This window comes from Emys orbicularis, chromosome 11, assembly GCF_028017835.1.
Source record: "Emys orbicularis isolate rEmyOrb1 chromosome 11, rEmyOrb1.hap1, whole genome shotgun sequence".
Lineage (NCBI taxonomy): Eukaryota > Metazoa > Chordata > Testudines > Emydidae > Emys > Emys orbicularis.
This window is the reverse complement of record NC_088693.1, coordinates 74,321,940-74,343,526: the sequence shown is the minus strand read 5'-3', so window position 1 is coordinate 74,343,526 and position 21,587 is coordinate 74,321,940. Positions and strand designations below refer to the sequence as shown.

The 21,587-nt window shown below is 43.5% G+C and overlaps 1 protein-coding gene across 1 annotated transcript in view; it reads left to right on the top strand.

Annotated features, from left to right (window-relative positions):
• Positions 1-1,305: 1,305 nt before the first annotated feature.
• TRAF3IP1 (TRAF3 interacting protein 1) overlaps positions 1,306-21,587 on the top strand; it is a 119,526-nt gene continuing 99,244 nt past the window's right edge. Inside the window, exons 1-7 of the mRNA XM_065413622.1 lie at positions 1,306-1,428; positions 3,761-3,829; positions 4,754-4,915; positions 13,201-13,344; positions 13,469-13,942; positions 18,072-18,080; positions 19,040-19,117. Coding sequence (XP_065269694.1) covers positions 1,306-1,428; positions 3,761-3,829; positions 4,754-4,915; positions 13,201-13,344; positions 13,469-13,942; positions 18,072-18,080; positions 19,040-19,117 — 1,059 coding nt within the window. The remainder of the gene's footprint in view (positions 1,429-3,760; positions 3,830-4,753; positions 4,916-13,200; positions 13,345-13,468; positions 13,943-18,071; positions 18,081-19,039; positions 19,118-21,587) is intronic.

Below are 21,587 nucleotides of genomic sequence, written 5' to 3'. Positions count from 1 at the left end.
CTGGCTGCTCTGGTCAGCACTGCCATCCAGGCTGTTAAAAGTCCAGTTGGCGGTGCTGTGGTGCTAAGGCAGGCTAGTCCCTACCTGTCCTGGCACTGCGATGCACCCCGGAAGCAGCCAGCAGGTCCGGTTCCAAGCCGGGGGAGGGGGGGGCATGGGGCTCCATGTGCTGCCTCCGCCCCGAGCACCGGCTCCGCACTCCCATTGGCCAGGAACCAGCCAACGGGAGCTGGGGGAGGAAGCGGTGCCTGCGGGCGAGAGTGGCGCGTGGAGCCCTCTAGCCCCCCTGCCTAGGACCTGGACCTGCTGGCTGTTTCTAGATGCACACAGCACGGTGCCAGGACAGGCAGGCAGCCTGCTGTAGCCCGCCGCTGGCTGGGAGTTGCCCAAGGTAAGTCCGTGCCCCAACCCCCAGCCCCCACAAACCCGGAGCCCCTCCTGCACCCCAAGCCCCTCATCCCCAGCACCATCCCAGAGCCTGCACCGCTAGCCCAGAGCCTGTACCCCTGCCCTAGCCCAGAGGCCCCTCCCACACCCTGAACCCCTCATCTCTGGCCCCACTCCAGAGCCCTCACCCCATCTTGTACCCCAACCCCCTGCCTCAACCCACAGCCTGGTCTTGCACTCTGAATTCCTTGGCCCCACCCCCCCAGCCTGGAGCCCCCTCCTGCACCCCAAACCCCTCATCCCCAGCCCCACTCCAGAACCTGCACCCCCAGCTGGAACCCTCACCCCCTCCCGCACCCCAACCCCCTGCCCCAGCCTGGAGCCCCCTCCAGCACCCTGAACCCCTCATGTTTACCCCACCCCCATTGCCAGTTAGCGCCCTCACCCCCTTCCTGCACCCCAAGCCCATGCCCCAGCCCAGGGAAAGTGAGTGAGGGTGGGGGAGAGCGAGCCACTGAGGGAGGGGGAATGTAGTGAACAGGGGTGGGGCCTCAGGAAAGGGTGGGGCTAAGGTGTTTGGTTTTGTGCGATTAGAATATTGGCAACCCTAGTTTCACATCCCCCCATTTGTATCCCGCACCCTAACTGGCACCATCCTGCCCTATTGGTGCCCCTCTGCCCCCCCTTGGAGCCCGGATCGGGCCCTGCCCGGCCCCCGGAACGGAGGGGCGGGGCCGCTGTAAAAGCGGGGGAATTCGGTGGGGGCGGGGCCCAAACAGGGCTGTTCCGGCCTGTTGCTAGGACCGCGATGTGGGTAGTAACAGCTGTCTCGGCAGCAGCGCCTGCGCAGTCGAGGGCGGCGCGGGGCATACCGGGAGGAGTCGGAGCCCGAGCCGGCCCGGCCGGTGCTGAGGGGCCATGAACGGGGCCGTGGTGCGGCGCACGCAGGAGTCGCTGGGGCGGGTGATCCGCAAACCGCCCCTCACCGACCGGCTGCTCAACAAGCCCCCCTTCCGCTACCTGCACGACGTGATCGGCGAGGTGAGGCGGTGCCGGGCTCAGCCCCCGGGAGGCGGCGGCGGTGGTACCGGGCTCCGCGTCACCCCGTTGCTAGGCGCCGCGGGGCGGAGATCCCCGTGAGCCCGGCTGGGAGCAGCGCCCCCGAGTGTGCACTGCCCCCCACCCCGTCTCCCCTACCTGCATCCTCAGCCCCGGGCGCCCGGGCATGGTGGGAGGGCCTGGGAAGCCTCCTGGCCCAAAGCCGGGGGCAGGCGCTGGGAATAGGGGCGGATCGGAGCTGCCCCCTCCCCGGCACAGTTCTGCAAGCTGCTGTCTTGAGAGTCTGGCTCCGGGCTGCTGAGGCCAAGCAAGGGGCGTGTAACTAGAGCCCGCCCCCCTGGGGGGCAGCGTCGGCCTGGGGAGAGTGGCGAGCCCTACAACTGAGGGGAGGCCTCCTTACCTGGTGGCTAGAGCAGGGGCTGCTCCGTGTAGGAGGCCTGGGGTTAGTTCCGGTACTTCCACTGGCCTGCAGTGAGGCCATTAGCCAGTCACCTAGGCCTGGTCTAAGACACCTAAACTTAGGGCAACCTGGTTACATCGCTCAGGGCTGCGAACGATTTCACACCCTGTGCAGTGTAGTTAGGGCGACCTAACCCCTGCTGTGGACACAACTAGGTTGACAAAAGAATTGTAGCGATCTACCTGCTGGGGGGGAGTTGTTACAGCAAGGAGAAACCCCTTCCGTCCCCGCAGTAAGTATCTGTGCCATGCTTTTGCCTCCCTTTTCTCATGTGTGGGGGCAAGAGTTTTTGCCCATATTCATCAAACTTATTAACAGCTGCGGATGAAAGATGATGCCAAAGTAGAAAGTATTTTTGGTCTTTAGAATCCCAGTTGATCTTTAGTTCTACAGGAGATGCTTGTTTGCAGCAAACCTTGTAAGAGCAACCCCTGCTTATGAGTAAGGCTGTGGGTTTGTCATGGAAGTCACGGATTCTGTGGCTTCTGCAGTGGCCAGGGTGACCAGACAGCAAGTGTGAAAAATCGGGATGGGGGTGGGGGGTAATAGGATCCTATATAAGAAAAAGACCCAAAAAGCAGGACTGTCCCTATAAAATCGGGACATCTGGTCACCCTAAGTGGCCCATGCGGCTGGGGCAGTCTCGGGCCCCCTTGCCCCTCCCTATCCCCTTCCCAGCAGCAGCAGAAGTTTGGGTGCGTGCGTGTGGGATGGGGTTCGGGAGGGGGTGAGGGCTCTGGGTGGCACCTACCTTGGGAGAGTCACCAGAAGTGGCGACATGTCCCTCCCTCAGGTCCTAGTTCCGCGCTTTGCCTCTGCCTGCAGGCACTGCCCCCGCAGCTCCCATTGGCCACAGTTCCCAGCCAATGGGAGCTGCGGAGCCAGTTTTGGGGTGTGGGCAGCACATGGAGCTAGGAGCTGAGGGAGGGATATGTCACCGCTTCTGGGGAGCTGGATAGGGAGCCTGCCAGCCCCACCAACCCCAGCACCAGAGGGGGTCTCAGGCCATGTGCTGCCCCGCACCGAGCATCCACGGTGCCCCCTCGGCTACCCTCCCCTGCTCCGAGCACCCCGGCGCCCCCTGAGCCGCCTCCCCACCAGATTTGGTCAGGGGTGTATAGTAGAAGTCATGGACAGATTACTGGCCGTGAATTTTTGTTTACTGCCTGTGACCTGTCCATGACTTTTACTAAAAATAGTGTGACTAAAACGTAGCCTTACTTATGAGCAACTTTCTCCTGGGAACATTTCCTTACTGTGAATTGTCGGCACTCTCGGTAACAGCAACAGCTGCTTAGGAGCAACATAGCAAAAGGCACCGACATGTTGCTACTAATGAACGTCTACTATATTATCTTCTGACAAATTTAATAAAAGGAGGTAAGCACTCCTACAAACTGGAAGATGTTCACAGAGCTTATGCTTTTTTACCTTCCTCGAAAGAAAAGTGGATTACTCACTAGAAAATTTGAAATTCTCTGAACTCATAGTCTGTGCATGTCTATAAAGAAATCAACCACCACCAAGTTAGGCATTAGCAGAATAAATCAAGACTGTAGTTAAAGCATAGAGCCTTGTGGGTGCATGAACCTTAATTTTCTATTTAAAAAAAAAGGGGGGATGCACGAATCTTCTGTACTGCTCAGATGTAATAATTGACAAGATTTTAAATGGCTTATTGAAACACATTACAGAAGTGATCATTGCAATAGGAAAGATCTTTAAAACTGCCCCCAAAATAATATTCAGCATGAAATAGTATCTCTCCAAATGATTGCAGGAAGCTCATAAAAGGTTTTTTCAAAAGCTTTCCAGTATTTTTTAGTAATTTACTGCGTTTCCTTTGCTTTGAAGGTAATTAGAGTGACTGGTTTTATGAATGGGCTTTACACAGATTTTGAGATGAAATCTGATAATGTTAAGGTGGGTATGAAATTTCCTTATTTCATGTAGGAATTCTTTATAACTTGTCACCAGGTACTGTGACTTATTCATGTGTCACTAAATTCTATTTACTATGACAAACCTACACTCTTCTAAAGCTATGTTGTCAAGGACTGCTTTTTTTAAAGTATTGTGGTGATGTTTGTATTGTGGGTAGTGCCCAGTCACTGATCAAAACTCCATTGTGCCAGGCACTGTACAGATACAAAACAAAATTGTTTGAAAGATACTTATCTGTTTTTTTAATTAATCTGTTTAATATGTAGCTCAAGAAAATAGAACTCAGTGTCCGCACATCTTATAACGTACGTGAGATGAACAATGATTTGCAGTGTTGCTGTCGCTGTGTTGGTCCCAGGATAAGAGAGACAAAATGGGTGAGGTAGTATCTTTTATTGGACCAGCTTCTGTTGGTGGAAGGCACAAGCTTTTGAGCTTCCTCAGGTCAAGGAGAAGGTAACTAGAGTGTCCAGGCTAAACTGCCCTCTTCATTTTAAGCAATCTCCTACAATATGTGTGAACCTTTTATGCTTAACAATCTGCCCCACTTTGTTAGCCGTGACACTCTGTTTACCCTCTCCAGACCTGAGGAAGAGCTCTGTGAAGCTCAAAAGCTTCTCCCTTCCAACAAGTGAAGTTGGTCCTATAAAATTTATTACTTCACCCACCTGGTCTCTCTCATAAAAAGTGATTGCAATGTAAAAAATTTGGAAGTCATATTTTAATTTTAATTTTGGATTACAACAACTATCCATTATCAAATGCTTATTTCTAAAACAAAAATGCTTTGTAATAATAATGGATAATTTCATGTAGGAAAGTTTCTGTAAATATGCTATAAATCAGAGGTTAAATAGACTTTTAATAATGTATAACATTAATTCCCCCTCACCCTCCCCCCAGGATAAAGATGCCAAAATCAGCTTTCTCCAGAAGGCTATTGATGTTGTCATAATGGTAACAGGGGAGCCATTGTCAGTGAAGCCGGCACGTATTGTAGCTGGACATGAACCTGAAAGAACCAATGAGTTTCTCCAAGCAATTGGAAAATGCTGTCTCAATAAGGTATGATCATACTGTCAGTGATTTACATGAATGGTTCCCAACCTTTTCAGTCCTGTGGGTGTCTCTTGTTAAACATAACCAATATGTGATTCATAGACTTCACGACCAGAAAGGACCGTCATGGTCATCTAGTCCAGGGGTGGTCAAACTGTGACTCATGAGCCACATACAGTTCTTTTAGAGTTAAAGTGAGGCTCCCGGAGCCCCTCACAACCCCCTATTCTTCGCCTACCAGACTGTGTGTGTGTGTGGGGGGGGGGCTCGGCTCAGGGCTTCTGCCCTGTGGCGGGGTGGTGGGGCTAGGACTTCTGCCAGAGATGACTGGTGCCTGCTGAGAGTGGGGGCACACAATTTAAAGATTGCCCCCCCCCAACAGCTTGAGTCATACCCCCCAGGCACACCCCCTCTCTTCCCCTCCTTGAAGTGGCTCTCCCTGCAGCTCTCAGCTGTTGGCCGCTGCTTCTACCCAAGGCGCAGCTCCCAGTTTGCCGCCGGCTCCAGTAGCTACCATGTAGGGCGGGGCCGGCGGCACCATGTGGCTGAGCGGGACCAGCAACCCCTGGTAAAAATTGGCGGGGAAGGATGTGACCCCATGTGTCCCCCTCCCACATTGCTTCTGGCTTCTGCCCAGTGGGGTGGGGTGGGGTGGGGAGGTCTCAGGGCTTCAGCCCTGTGGGAGGCGCCTGCCAGGGCTTCAGCCCCATAGGGTGTACGTGCCATGGCTCAGGGCTTCAGCAGGAGTGGGATAGGTGCCTCCCGCAGGGCTGAGACCCCAAGACCCCCTTCCCTGCAGGGCGGAAGCCCCAAGCCCCAGCAGGTGCCTCCCATGGGGCTGAAGCCCTGAGCCCCAGCAGGCACTCCCCAGCTCTCGAACTTCTGAAGATTGTCGTATGTGGGTTGGAAGTTCAGGAAGTTTGGCCACCCCGATCTAGTCTGACCTCCTGCACAGCACAGGCCAGGGAACCTCACCCACTCACTTCTGTAAAAGACCCTTAACTTCTGGCTGTGTTACTGATATCCTCAAATCATGGTTTAAAGACTTAAAAATACAGAGAATCCACCATTTACCCTAGTTCAAACCAGCCAGTGACCCATGCTGCAGAGGAAGGCGAAAAAAACCCAGGTCTCTGCCAATCTGCCCTGGGAGAAAATTCATTCCCAACCCCAAATATGGCGATCGGTTAGAGACCCTGAGCATGTTGGTGAGACCCACCAACCAGACTCCTGGAAAGAATTATCTGTAGTAACTCAGAGCCCTCTTTATCTAGTGTTCCGTCTATGGCTGTAGGAGATAAATGCTATTAGCAGTCGTGGATGGGCCACGTGCCATTGTAGGCAATCTCATCATACCATTCCCCTCCATAAACTTATCAAGCTCCGTCTTGAAACAAATTGTTTTTTGCCCCCCACTATTTCCCTAGGAAGGCTGTTCCAGAACTTCACTCCTCTGATGGTTAGAAACCTTCGTATAATTTCAAGCCTAAACTTGTTGGTGGCCAGTTTATATCTATTTGTTCTTATCTCAGCATTGTCCTTTGACTTAAATAACTCCTCTCCCTCCCTGGTTTTTATCTCTCTGATGTATTTATAGAGAGCAATCATATCTCCCCTCAGCCTTCGTTTGGTTAGGGTAAACAAATCCAAGGTCCTTAAGTCTCCTCTCGTAAGGTAGGTTTTCCATTCCTCGGATCATCCTAGTAGCCCTTCTCTGCACCTGTTCCAGTTTGAATTCATCTTTCTTAAACATGGGAGACCAGAATTGCACACAGTATTCCAAAAGAGGTCTCACCAATGCCTTGTGTAATGGCAATAACACTTCTCTATCTCTACTGGAAATACCCCACCAAGTGCATTAGCCTTTTTCACAGCTGCATCATATTGGCAGCTCATAGTTATCCTGTAATAGACCGAGGTGTATTAGTCATTCTCCTCTTCTGTTGCTTCCAACTGATAAATCCTCAGCTTATAGCAAAAATTCTTGTTATTAGTCCCTAAGTCTATGACCTTTCATTTTGTACTATTAAATTTCATCCCATTTCTATTAATCCAGTTTTCAAGGTCCTCCAGATCTTCTTGTCTGATATTCCAGTCCTCCTCTCTATTGGCAATACCTCCCAACTTTGTGTCATCTGCAGATTTTATTAGCACACGCCTACTTGTGCCAAGGTCATTAATAAAAATGTTAAATAAGCTTGGTCCCAAGACTGATCCCTGAGGAACTCTACTAGTAACCTCCCTCCAGTCTGACAGTTCATCTTTCAGGATGACTGGTTATAGTCTCCTTTTAACCAGTTCGATTCCTGTATTAATCCCCATCTTCTCTAATTTAACTAATTTCTCATGTGGGACTGTATCAATGCCTTACTGAAATTCAGGTAGATTAGATCTACTCCATTTCCTTTGTCTAGAGAATCGCTTATCTTCTCAAAGAAAGAGATCAGGTTGGTCTGGCATGGTCAACCTTTTGTAAAACCATGTTGTATTTTATCCCAATTACCACTTACCTGTATGCCCTTAACTACTTTCTCTTTCAAAATTTGTTCTAAGATCTTGCATACAATTGAGGTCAAACTAATGGTTTGTAGTTTCCTGGATTGGCTTTTCCCCCTTTCTTAAATATAGGTACTATACTAGAAATTGTTCAGTCATAGCATCCGACCCCCGAGTTTATGGATTCATTAAAAATCCTTGCTATTGGGCTTGAAATTTCAGGTGCCAGTTCCTTTAATAATCTTGGATGGAGATTATCCAGGCCCCCTGGATTTGGTCCCGTTAAGATGTTTGAATTTGACTTCTACCTCGTATATGGTGATTTCTATTTCCATATCCTTGTTTCCATTACTGATCCTGCCACTGTCCCCAAGCTCCTCATTGCTCTTACCAAAAACTGAGGCAACGTATTCATTTAGGTGTTGGGCCATTCCTAGATTAGCTGTCATCTCCACCCCATCCTCAGTGGTTAGCAGTCGCACTTCTTCTTTCCTTGTTTTCTTTTTCTTTATATAGCTAAAGAACCTTTTACTATTGGTTTTAATTTCCCTTGCAAGTTCCAACTCTGCTTGGCTTTTGGCAATTTTTACTTTTCCCCCTACACTTTGACTTCCAAGAGGTATTTTTCCTTGCTGATCCATCCCTTCTATTCCTTATAGGCAGGCGGTCTGCTTTCTCTTAATAACCGGTTTGAGATGCTTGGCCCTCAGTTTGGTCTGCAACTAGGGCTGTCAAGTGATTAAAAAAATTAATCGCAATTAATCGTGTGATTAAACAATAGAATACCATTTATTTTAAATATTTTTGGATGCTTACTACATTTTCAAATATATTAATTTCAATTACAACATGGAATACAACGTGTACAGTGCTCACTTTATATTTATTTTTTATTACAAATATTTGCACTGGAAAAAGTAAAAAAAAAAAATTGTATTTTTCAATTCACCTCATACAAGTACTGTAGTGCAATCTCTTTACCATGAAAGTTGAATTTACAAATGAAGAATTATGTTCCAAAAAACCTTTTATTTTTGAATGCTATGTAGAACTTTAGAGCCTACAAGTCCACTCAGTCCTACTTCTTGGTCAGCCAATCGCTCAGAAAAACAAGGTTGGTTACAATTTGCAGGAGGTAATGCTGCTTGCTTCTTGTTTACAATGTCACCTGAAAGTAAGAACAGGCGTTCGCATGCCACTGTTGTAGCGGGCGTTGCAAGATATTTACGTGCCAGATACACTAAAGATTCATATGTCCCTTCATGCTTCGACCACAATTCCAGAGGACATACTTCCATGCTGATGATGGGTTCTGCTTGATAATGATCCAAAGCAGTGCAGACTGACACATTTTCATTTTCATCATGAGAGTCAGATGCCACCAGCAGAAGGTTGATTTTCTTTTTTGGTGTTTTGGGTTCTGTAGTTTCTGCATCAGAGTGTTGCTCTTTTAAGATTTCTAAAAGCATGCTCCACACCTCGTCCCTCTCAGATTTTGGACAGCACTTCAGATTCTTAAACTTTGGGTTATGTGCTGTAGTTATTTTTAGAAATCTCACATTGGTACCTTCTTTGCGTTTTCTCAAATCTGCTGTGAAGGTGTTCTTAAAACGAACATGTGCTAGGTCATCATCGGAGACTGCTATAACATGAAATATATGCAGAATGTGGGTAAAACAGAGCAGGAGACATACAATTCTCCCCCCAAGGAGTACAGTCACAAATTTAATTGACGCATTATTTTTTTAACGAGCATGATCAGCATGGAAGCATGTCCTCTGGAATGGTGGCCGAAGGATGGAAGGGGCATATGAATGTTTGTTTAGCATATCTGGCATGTAAATACCTTGCAGTGCTGGCTTTCAGGTGACATTATAAATAAGAAGCAGGCAGCATTATCTCCCATCAATGTAAACAAACTTGTTTGTCTTAGCGATTGGCAGAATAAGAAGTAGGACTAAGTGGCCTTGTAGGCTCTAAGGTTTTACACTGTTTTATTTTTGAGTACAGTTATGTAACCAAAAAAAAATCTGCATTTGTAAGTTACACTTTCACGATAAAGAGATTGCACTTCAGTACTTGTATGAGGTGAATTGAAAAATACTATTTCTTTCATTTTTACAGTGCATATATTTGTAATAAAAAACAATAATATAAAGTGAGCACTGTGCACTTTGTATTCTGTGTTGTCATTGAAATCAATATTGAAAATGTAGAAAAACATCCAAAAATATTTAATACAAGTGCGATTAATCACGATACATTTTTTTGAGTTAATCGCGTGAGTTAACTGTGATGAATTGACAGCCCTGTCTGCAACCCTTCCTATGATTCCCCCCCCCCCCCCTTGCTCAGGAGGCAGCCCCAGATAGTTCCTGCAACTTTGAGTTAAAGTGGTTCCAAGCCTCTTCTACATTCAGATTCTTGGGTTAGTTGTTAGGGGGCTTATTCCTTCACCCTCTCACTTCCCTGGTCCTTCTCGCATGAACAGAGAGCAACAATACCCAAAGTCCAAAGGTGCAAACAATTCGATGTTTATTGGGGTGAACTTCCAGGAAGCATGATTCCAGTTTCCTTCTTCAGTGTCCCCCTTCCCAGCTCTGACACCACAGAGCCATCCCTGTTCCCATTCCCCCCTTATCAAAACATGATTCCAATTTCCCCACCCCCATTCCCTGTTCCCATTCCCCCCGCTTACTTCCTGATTGACTGCAGACTATATAGTAAAACTTGAGTTCTGCTTAGCTATACCTTAACCAATCATTTTACTGAAATTTAACTAACCAATCCTAACATACTGTAACATGGTTATTTAACTAATTATATTCCACCACCTTAATTGGTTTACACCCAACAAAATTAATTATACAGCAGACAGAAACAATTACAGAACCAGACAGAGACCATGCAAATAAACATACAAAACAATACAGAAGTGAGGATTTCACAACTACATCTATACAGACATAAGGAGTACTTGTGGCACCTTAGAGACTAACAAATTTATTAGAGCATAAGCTTTCGTGGGCTACAACCCACTTCTTCGGATGCATATGCATCCGAAGAAGTGGGTTGTAGCCCACGAAAGCTTATGCTCTAATAAATTTGTTAGTCTCTAAGGTGCCACAAGTACTCCTGTTATTTTTGCGGATACAGACTAACACGGCTGCTACTCTGAAACAGACATAAGGGTTTTCCAGCTGTGTCTATTGATAAGTGAGTTCTTACCAGACAGAAAACTATCAAACTAAATTTCCTTTTACATGTTCTATGCTCTTTCCTTTCTCTGGAGGTGATAGGAATATCAGGACAGAATTGTATTCCTAACAGCCCACTAGCACCTTATTTCCATGTGACTAGTTTGGAATGTGAGGATGTGACCGTACACTTCCCAGTTTATGGCTGCCTCTGCTGCTTAGCCGAAGGCCTTAGCCTAAGAACCAGGCCTCAGACTGTTACAGAAGAGAAGGCCCTTACACATACAGAAAGAGCTTTTGATTCTTTCTTTCTTTTATACCTCTATAACTAGCTAAGTGATAAGAATACACGTAAATTCTTAAAGTATAGGCCTTTACAGACAGGCCTGAATATCTATATCCTAACATTAGTCAGTGTAGTCCTCTTCTGTAACTAAATTCCTTAATTTTTTTTTAGTTTGTCCTTTTGAAATCAAGGACCCTTGTTTATCCTTCCATTTAGTTTAAACTGATTCATGGATATGACAAACTGTATGAAAACTCATCCACTATTTGTATTTACTCAATATATGAATTGTATTGTTGTGTTAACTGCAGTATAACATAACTAAAAGTACATGTGGCCTGATCCTTAACTGATGTAAAGCATTGTAACTCCATGGAAATCAGTTGAGCTGTTTACATAAATTGAGGATCTGGCCTATAAACTTTGGCTATATCATCACCATATTAGGTGAACATGGAATACTCTTTGGTTTAATTACAACAGAATCCACAAGCATTTTCTAAGTAGGAATTTCCAGATTTTCAGTGTACCATTGGGCCATTTATGCACCTAAATGAGTTGATGAGCATATCTTTAGGCACCTATTTTTCAAAATCTTTCCACCTTTTAAAATCACAAATGGAGGTTCTTACTGTAAAGAAGCCACTCTTTCCTCCAAGTATGCAAAAAAGCGGCAATGGAGACATTAGATCCCATATCTTAGTAACCTTGGAAACTGATGGGTTTTAAAACAACTGTTGCCTTTAATATAGCCTGTTGTATTCCTATTTTTTGCTTATAGTCACTGTAGAGCTTTTGAAATAAAAGTCTAATCTTCTTGAGCTCTTTATCCACTGATGCCCTCCTTGATCATAGCCTCAGCCTGATCAGTGATCTGAACAAGAACAGATGGACAGGTTCTATTCTCCTGCAGAGGTCTTCCCTTTCATAAAAGAAAATACTATATTAATGGTCCAAAACACTTGGAGTAATGATAGTGAAGTATTTAAGGACATTATTTATAAAACACTGTAGTGTTTAAGGTTTGTACATGAGGATGATTCAAACTGACTTTTTGGTAATCCAGTAGTTTTTGAAGTTCATATTGCATGTGAGCCCTTCCCATAGCTTTTCAATAAATCAATTGCGTTAGCTTCTTTCTTGTTTGAAATAAGGGAGGGAGAATCTAGGAAACAGGCTTTGGATTGCTTAGATAATGTTCTTGACCCCGAATTTCCTTGGGAATTTTTGACAAGATCCAATATCCTGAAAGTAGTCTCAGTCAACTGAGACTAATGGGGTTGAGATAATTATCCTATTGATTTTTATGATTGTGAAAATATCAAACTTGGTCTGTTGTGTGCAAAGGATCCTCTGGTCTCAGGACTGTTTAAATTAAGACTTTTAGTGCTAATCTCATGCTGTTTATTGTTTCTATAAATGAGGCCAATGTCACTAATGTTGTTCAGATGCTAGTGACTCAATGTGAAAACCCACAAAAATTCATCCTTCTCCAATTGTATACCAAGAGGGAATCAGAGTGGCCCGGGTGCCTGACTCCTCTGTACTGAGTTATCATGAGGGGCAAAAGCAGTTCCAGTGATCTTAAAAATCCAGTTCTCTTTCCGGAAGAACAAGGTTGAGCAGAAAGGGTATGGTCACCTCAGTATATATACTCAGATCTTGGTATAACAGAACTCATGGTCATCGTTGTGCAGAAACTGAGACCTGACTTCAGCAGCCACCCAAATGGACTGGTAAAAATTGTTTGCTTAGTAGTTTTCAAAGCTGAATCAAATTTAATGGGACACTTGAGGGCTTCTTTTAACATGGTCACTAAATTCGGTTTGAAGTCCTCCTCAGTATAGGTTTCCTAACATTTTTTTAAAAAATGTTATCTTTAAAATGAAACAGTCTGTTGGTTAAAATGGAGCCACATCAGAGTATATCTAAATCTGGCATTGTAGGGTTAGGAATGTTTAACCCATGTAGCAGTCATAATATGGTAGATACTTTCAAAATAATCCACGTTATTATTACAGATAAAAGGTAAAAGACCTAGTAATGAGACTAATTAGCATTGGAAACATGTAATATTAATAGAAAAAATCACAGAATATATGGATAGCTTTGGTGGATACAGTCAAATTATTAAAAAAGAGGCACAAGAAAGCAGTTGACTTAAATCGGTGTATTGTCTTTGAATGAAAGGAGTAGCATAAAACACATACGATTCCATAAAAATCATCCTGGGAACTGCAGAATTAGAAATGCAGATTGCATTTAATAAAGTAACACAGGCTAATTTTCAGTGTATTTAATCTTCTCTACAGTTGTCCAGTGATGATGCTGTGAAGAAGGTGCTTGCTGGGGAGAAAGCTGATATCAAAGGAAAGCCTCCATCTACTTCTAAATCTCAAGATAAAGAAAACAGAGAATCCAGGGCAGAAGAACAAAAAAGCCATAAGGATAAAGAGGTGGGCTTTGCTGCATTTCTGGGGGGAAAATGGACTACAATTAGAAATATTTTGGGGTGATAAATACTGTGTAATGGAACTGGCTTGTGCTATAGTTTAATATTACTTTCTACTCTATTTTTAGGGTAGAGGGGACAATGAAATAAAAGATAGAAGTACAAGCCGGGACAGAAAACCTAGAGAAGAGTTGAAAGAAGAAGAGAAGAAACAAAAAGAAAAGGAGAGAGACAAGCATAAAGATAATGAGGACAGGCACAAAGACCTTGAAGCAGACAATTTTAGAGAAGGTGAAAAGCATGAAAGAGAGAAAAGCAAGAACAGAACCTCCAAACAAGGAAGAGAAACAGAAAAAAGTAGAGACAAAGAAAAAGGAGATGTGGAACAAGAAAAAGATCTGGAACATGATAAAGGACGGGAGAAGGAAAGAAAAAATGAAGGAGGAAAAGAAAAGGAAAAATTGAAAGAAAGGGACAAAGAGAAGGGCAGGGACAAAGACCGTGAGAAAGACAGAGATAGGGGAAAAGAGAGAGAGAGGGACAGACGAAGAGAACGAGGCAAAGATGGGGAACGCTTGAAAGAACGAGGAACGGATAAAAAGGTAAAACAAACACTCTTATGGAAAAAAGGCCCCTTACTAATGTGTGCTCTCAGCCCTTTGGTATTGATTAAGTCTGTGTCTTTATATCACGTTTGCACATATCTTCATCTGGCATTCTTGGTTGTCTGTGGTTAATTTAACGATTCTTAAGTGTCTTTGTTTTTACTAAGCAAAAACCTGCTTGCTTCATTAAATTAAAAGTAATGGAGACTCTTTCCTGTCTTCAAAATCCCTTTCCCCTCTCCCTTCTTTTTTTGTAGCACTTAACATGGATTGTGATTGCATGCACACATACACACTCTGCATACCTCCAGCTGAACGCTGCTTTGCAGAGGCAGCTCCAGGGGCTGTAGCGTGGATCCTGGATTCTGTTTATTGATGCTTAAAAAGACTGTGTCCTTTGTACTAGCCTTTTCACAGCTTTTGTAAATGGCATCCAGCAAAGAGCATCTTGGAGCATATCAAAACCTTGAAGGTAGTGGAACCCCTTGCATCTCATTTGAAGCATTGTGTATTCTAGCTAAGAGGATCTTGGGCATCTGAGTCCTGGAAGCGACCACATAACCAGCATCCTCCCTACAAATGGCAGCTGTTGAAAATATTTTTGTGATATATTGGAGTCCTTGTAGACAGTAGCAGCAGAGTCTCAGTAAAGAAACAGTCCTGCAACAGTTCAGATATGCAGAAGGAGGGGACTACTTTCTCTTTTGTGTAAAATGATTGCTGAGGGGGAAGGGCTCTCATTATTAAACCGCAAAACACAAACCAATAGCTGCCGCCTCTGATTTATAACATAATTTTTCTCTGGAAAGCTATTGCCCATTCTAGATTGTTTACTTCTGGTCCTCAGTCAAGAAATCTTTCAACTGCTACTACTGTGTCGGGGACAAAAATCTACTCCAGGTTGCTTCTTTGCTGGATCTGACAATGGTGACTGTCTTTACAGGCCTGACTCTCTTGAGCTGACTCTCTTCTCACCAATAAATCAGTCCATGTAATTGCCAGTGGTAGATATCCTGATGTCTTCTGTGAAAAAACAAAATTTATGAAGAGAGTGGAGTAGATGGTGTAATAATTTTAAATCTCCAATGACACACCAACACCCTCTTGGAGTGCCATTAGAGGAAATGTTCCCTTTGAAGTTTTTAAGTTTCTCCAGGAGGAATAACACATGGCAGTGGTTCTCAAACTTTTTACTGACATGATCCACCAACTGCATTTTGTCTTTTGCCACCCACCATTACATATATGCACCTTCCATCCCAGCACTGCAGCCCTGATCCCGGCCAGGTATGGAGGGATGCCCTAGAGGAGGTGGGGGATGGATAATGAGCCTGTCCTGCACTCAGCCTGCAGAGGTGGCTCCTGGCTCATGGGGCTGGCTCTGTCGTCCAATGGTTACACCATGTGTCAGGTTGCAGTGCTTGGAGCGGGGAGAAATGTACATTGGCCTAGGGCTCTGTGACCCATCTACAACCTTCCCACGACCCACTTATGGGTAGAGACCCCTTGTTTGAGAAACACTGATATATGGGACCATTAGCACTTAAATCCCCTAGTGGTAAAATAGCTGAATACTACTATGTGCTAGAAAGCCTTGATAACATCAGGTCTTTGTGGAAATCCCACCTCCTCCATGATACCTTAATTTGAGCCGTTAGGTTCTGTATTGTACTTCCTGATCATCAAATTGGCATTGCTTTTCTGAATGGCAGTAGGGCAGTTAGTATAGAAGCTTGGCCCATTTGGCCTTTCTTTCTTGTGGTTGTCTGTCTTTAGACTTGATTGCTTGGTTCCAGCTTTGTTCTTGCTGGGAGTGCTGAAAAGAAGTCCACCAGCATCAAGCCATTTCCCTCCTACGGGGGTATTATGTCCAGCAGGACGTAAGGAACCAAAGGACATGAAAAGAATAAATTCCCTATAATTACCTATATACCAATGAATATAAATACAGGAATTGTGGAAAATTTATATGGGGTGTGAAGGGACACAAGGAGAAATCTATGGTCGGCAGAGTTAAGGACAATAAGGAGTTTTTAAAAGTATATTAGGAACAAAAAGAATCCTAACAATAGTATTGATCCATTACTAGATGCCAATCAACATGGGTTTATGGAAACCAGATCCTGTCAAGCTAACTTGATAGATCTTTTTGATCCTACTACAAGTTTGGTTGATGAAAGTAATAGTGTTGATGTAAATTAAAATAAATAAATTAATGGAGATATCCCATCTCCTAGAACTGGAAGGGACCTTGAAAGGTCATCAAGTCCAGCCCCCTGCCTTCACTAGCAGGACCAAGTACTGATTTTGCCCCAGATCCCTAAGTGGCCCCCTCAAGGATTGAACTCACAACCCTGGGTTTAGTAGGCCAATGCTCAAACCACTGAGCTATCCCTCCCCCCAATAATAGACTTCTGTAAGTCATCTGACTTGTACCGCATGACATTTTGATTTAAAAACTAGAATGAAATAGTCAACATGGTACACATTAAATTGCTTAAAAGCTGACTGATAGGTCTCAAAATGGGGAATCATCATCCAATATGTGTGTTTCTAGTGGGATCCCAGAGGAATTGGTTATCACCGCTGTGCTATTTTATTACTGATAAAGTTTGCAAATGAGACAAAAATTGGGGAGAGGTAAATCATCATGAGGATGGGTCACTGATACAGATTGTTTGCACCCAGGTTACCAAGCAATCCAGATCAAACAATATGGCATTTTTATATGGCTAAATGTGAATGTATACATCTAGGAACAAAGAATGCAGGCCATACTAACAAGATGAGGGACTCTATCCTGGGATGCAGTGACTCTGAAAAAGATTTGGGGATGGTAGTTGACGATGAGCTTCCAGTCTGAACATGAACATGAGCTTCCAGTCTGATGCTGTGGCCAAAAGGGCTAGTGCAATCCTTGGCTGCATGAATAGAGGAATCTCAATCCGGGGTAGAAAGGTTATTTTACTGCTATATTGGCAATAGTGCAGCTGCTGCTGGAATACTGTGTCCAGTGTGATGTCCACAATTCAAGAAGGATGTTGATAAATGTAAGAAGGTTCAGAGAAGGGCCACAAGAATGATTAAAAGTAGGACTGTCGATTAATCGCAGTTAATTCATGCGATTAACTCAAAAAATTAATGGCAGTTAAAAAAATTAATGGCAGTTTTAATCACACTGTTAAACAATAGCATGCCAATTGAAATTTATTAAATATTTTGGATGTTTTTCTATATTTTCATATATATATTGTATTCTGTGTTGTAATTGAAATCAAAGTGTATATTATTTTGATTCTAAATATTTGCACTGTAAAATTATAAACAAAAATAGTATTTTTCAGTTCACCTCATACAAGTACTGTAGTGTGCAATCTCTTTGTTGTGAAAGTGCAACTTACAAATGTAGAATTTTTTTTGTTACATAACTGCAGGCAAAAACAAAACAATGTAAAACTTCAGAGCCTACAAGTCCACTCAGTCCTCCTCCTTGCTCAGCCAATCGCTCAGACAAACAAGTTTGCTTACATTTGCAGGAAATCATGCTGCACGCTTCTTGTTTATAATGTCACCAGAAAGTGAGAACAGGTATTTGCATGGCACTTTTGTAGCTGGCATTGCAAGGTATTTATGTGCCAGATATGCTAAACATTCGTATGCCCCTTCATGCTTCAGCCACCATTTCAGAGGACATGCTTCTATGCTGATGACGCTCGCTAAAAAAATGCGTTAATTAAATTTGTGCTACAATTCTCCCCCAAGGAGTTCAATGTCCCTGCTCTGTTTTACTTACATTCTGCCATATATTTCATGTTATAGCAGTCTCAGATGATGACTCAGCACGTTGTTCATTTTAAGAACACTTTCACTGCAGATTTCACAAAACGCAAAGAAGGTACAATGTGAGATTTCTAAAGCTATAGTGCTTGACCCAGGGTTTAAGAATCATAGAATATCAGGGTTGGAAGGGACCTCAGGAGGTCATCTAGTCCAACCCCCTGCTCAAAGCAGGACCAATTCCCAACTAAATCATCCCAGCCAGGGCTTTGTCAAGCCTGACCTTAAAAACCTCTGAGGAAGGAGATTACACCACCTCCCTAGGTAACCCATGAAGAATGGGTTCTAGCAGAAAAAGGTATAATATGATCCAGTGAGTGGAAGTTGAAGCTAGACAAATTCAGACCGGAAATAAGGGGTACATATTTAACAGTGAGGGTAACTAATCATTGGAACAATTTACCAAGGGTCGTGGTGGATTCTCCCTCACTGGCAACTTTTATATCAAGATTAGTTTTTTTTCTAAAAAATCTGCTCTAGGAATTAATTTGGGGAAATCCTCTGGCCTGCCTTCTATAAGAACTCAGGTGATCACAGTGGTCCTATTTGGCCTTGGAATCTATGAATCTGTAATGGATCACACACTTGTTAGTTCTCTCTCAGACAAGGGACATATTCCCAGTCATTGCTCCCTGTATGTGGTCTTCTCTTGTCTAGAACTCGTAACTGTCTTAAGTTCCATCTCCTCATTGTTTTTCACTTCATCACTCAAGCTGAGGCTTTCTGGATGCTGGGTCCTGCTAACTTTCTCTAAATCTTTCCTAGCTTCTGTTTCTCTTCCGGTGCTTGCCATTTGCCAGTAGTGACTCCAGATTAGGGGACATCTGGAGTGTGAGGACAGGTTAATTTTTGTGTGTGAGAAGATAATTTACAGATACATATCCCCCCAATCTGGAGGATTCTTTTCCCTCTGGGATTGCTCAGAAAAGGTGACATCTTAAAAGGTTTACTTGTTTGTTATCAGTGGAAGCATACTTGGGTGTGTGGTGCCATCTGAGTTTTTATACAGGCACTGCACTCCACCAAAACTCCACCATCAGAGAACTCCCTTTGTCCTAAGGGTGACCCTTACACCAGTAATTGCTAGGGGATATCAGTTAAAAGAAGACCGATAAGAAACTTGCCTCATTATTACACTCAGCATTACTGTACATTGATTTTTATCATCAAGGTTTTTCCTTTAAGTGGCTTAATGTAGGTCATATATTGATATTAAGTATCTCAGTGGTTGGATATATAGCAGCTGTTTCTCTTCAGTCCACAGGATCTGAGGATACTTTAGCTAAGAAAACAGAGAGATCTTCTAAAGACACCAAGACTGAGCCAGATAAAGAGGTAAGTATTGCAAAGCAATACAAAAGCACAATCAAGCTGGCTATTTAAAGTTTTAGAATATATTAACTCATACTGAGCTCTGGGAGTTTGCAGTGGAGCTGGAACAATTTTTATAGTTGGGAGCTGAGAGCCATTGAACCAAAGTGTAAACTCTGTATATAATGGAAACCACTTTAAGCCAGGGGGTGCGGCAGCACCCCTAGTTCTAGCACCTATGGGAGTCTGTTACCTGAGGATTGCTGTGATTTAAAAAAAAAATTGTTTTAGATTAATATAAAGTTGTGGGATGCTAAAGCAGATATACCACTCTGGGCCTAGTTTTGGGGATGCTCCAGCATCCAGGAAGCTGGCTTTTTAATGAGTCTGTCGCTGTTGGGGTGTCATTGGTGCTGAGGACTGAGGTGCCTTCTTGCAGCCAACAGATTCTCCTGTGACATAGTGGCAATGGGGAAACCTTCAACTAAGCTGATGTTTGGAGTCGAACCTGCTTGGAATCCAGTTTAGTTGACATTCAGCCTTTCTTAAAAGGGCCAATGTGCAGTTACTTTTCTTTCCATTGCCACCTTCAGTGGCACCCGTTGCTCTTTTGCAGTCTATCCACCATCCATGATGATGTGCTAGAATTGGATGAAGAGGAAATAGGTTGTGATATCAACCAAGTGGTCATAACTGAACAGAAACTGCAGAGCCTCTGTAGCTTCTATTGATATCACTGTGTCTGCATCTGTTGCCTCCTGATGACTGCAGGCAGTTTTGGGAGTTACTGGTCCAGGTGGCTAAGTATTTTAGGGATGAGACTAAAATATTTTTGTAAAGCAGTAGAGACTAGAAAAATTTTTAAAATAGTAGGTAAGATGCCAAATCTAGCAGGAATCTCTGTAGGAGTCTGTGGACTACTCACATCATCATGGCTTCTACTTCTCCATTAGATGACAAATTTTTATAGTCATTCTTTGACTAAAATCAAACCAGACATTTTAAAATATTGGCACTTGGGCTGAGAGCTTATGCACTAGTTTTAAATTTGAAGCTAATTGTTATGGCCAAGTTAAACTTCCTGCTAATGGGGTTTCTAGTGGAAATTCTGAGCCTGATCCCAAACTAGAGCAGTGCTCTTGGGCACCACAACAATGTACTTGTATCAGAGGAGTAGCTGTGTTAGTCTGGATCTGTAAAAAGCGATGAAGAGTCCTGTGGCAAAGGTGCTAACTTTTAGACTAACAGAAGTATTGGAGCATAAGCTTTTGTGGGTGAATACCCACTTCGTCGGACAAGTGGGTATTCACCCACGAAAGCTTATGCTCCAATACTTCTGTTAGTCTATCAGGTGCCACAGGACAACAATGTACTAGTGCAGTAAAGTTCCACTTCCTGTCCTAAGGGCTTTCTGGAATTATTCTAGATCATTTTGGTTTATTACCTTCACTTTAGATGACATGCTTCTCCTTCACTCACGTGCATAATAGAAGACATTGCGTTGTCTACAGTTGATTAAAACATGCACTATAGACCCATGCATGAGAAATGGTCACCTCACTGGATTGTGGGGGAAGAGAGTGGAATGAAAATGTTCCTAATGAATCCCTAGAATGAAAGAATTAAGATACTCTCTCACAGTGTTTTGGAAGAAATTCCAAAAATGAAATAAACGAGAAAAGCATCTTACTCGACTGGGACTGATCCTCATATCGCACTAGCAGTACACTAATGTAGCTCCATTAACTTCCATGGAGTTGCTCCTGATTTAAACTGCTGTTACTCCATTGAAGCCTCACAGCTGTAAAACAGGTGAAGTAAGAATGAAAATCAGGCCAAAAATCAGATGTGTGTGTATGCATACGGGGTTTTTAATAGCAATATTTAATTCATTTTATTGCCTTGTTTCTTTATTTGAATTTTCAACATTCAACACTAGCTTTTAAAAATTGAACTTCATGGTGTCATATGCATTTTGAAACAACCCTTATGTAGAGGGAGTGGTAAGTGTTTAGTTTGATTCACAACAGTCTTCGCTTGTCAAGATACTTGTGGCTGTGCTGCTCATACTTCATCCATAATTATTTTTTGATATAGCATGATGTAAGACATAATATGATAAAATATAATTTTATTTGACATGTAGAGTAAGTTGCATTGCTGCCAATTTTAAACCCCTAATTATGACAATAGAAACGTAATGTTGGCATGCATTACTGCTGTTGACTTGTCTGTGTAGGAGAAACTGTTTCCAGGCCTTCTACTCATATATCTTTTTATATCAATATTACACACACATAGCTACGTTCAAGCAGTCAAAAGTTAGGAAATGCCAGAATTAAGGGGCCAGTGCAGCCTTACTTTGGCTCCCTTTTGTGCGTGCATTGTTATAAGCTTTAATTACCTACTAATTTTTCCATGTGACCCCTTCCACATTTAGTACACAGGATAGACTGCTCCAGGTTGTGCAGTGAAGGAGACTGCTGTCTGTAGG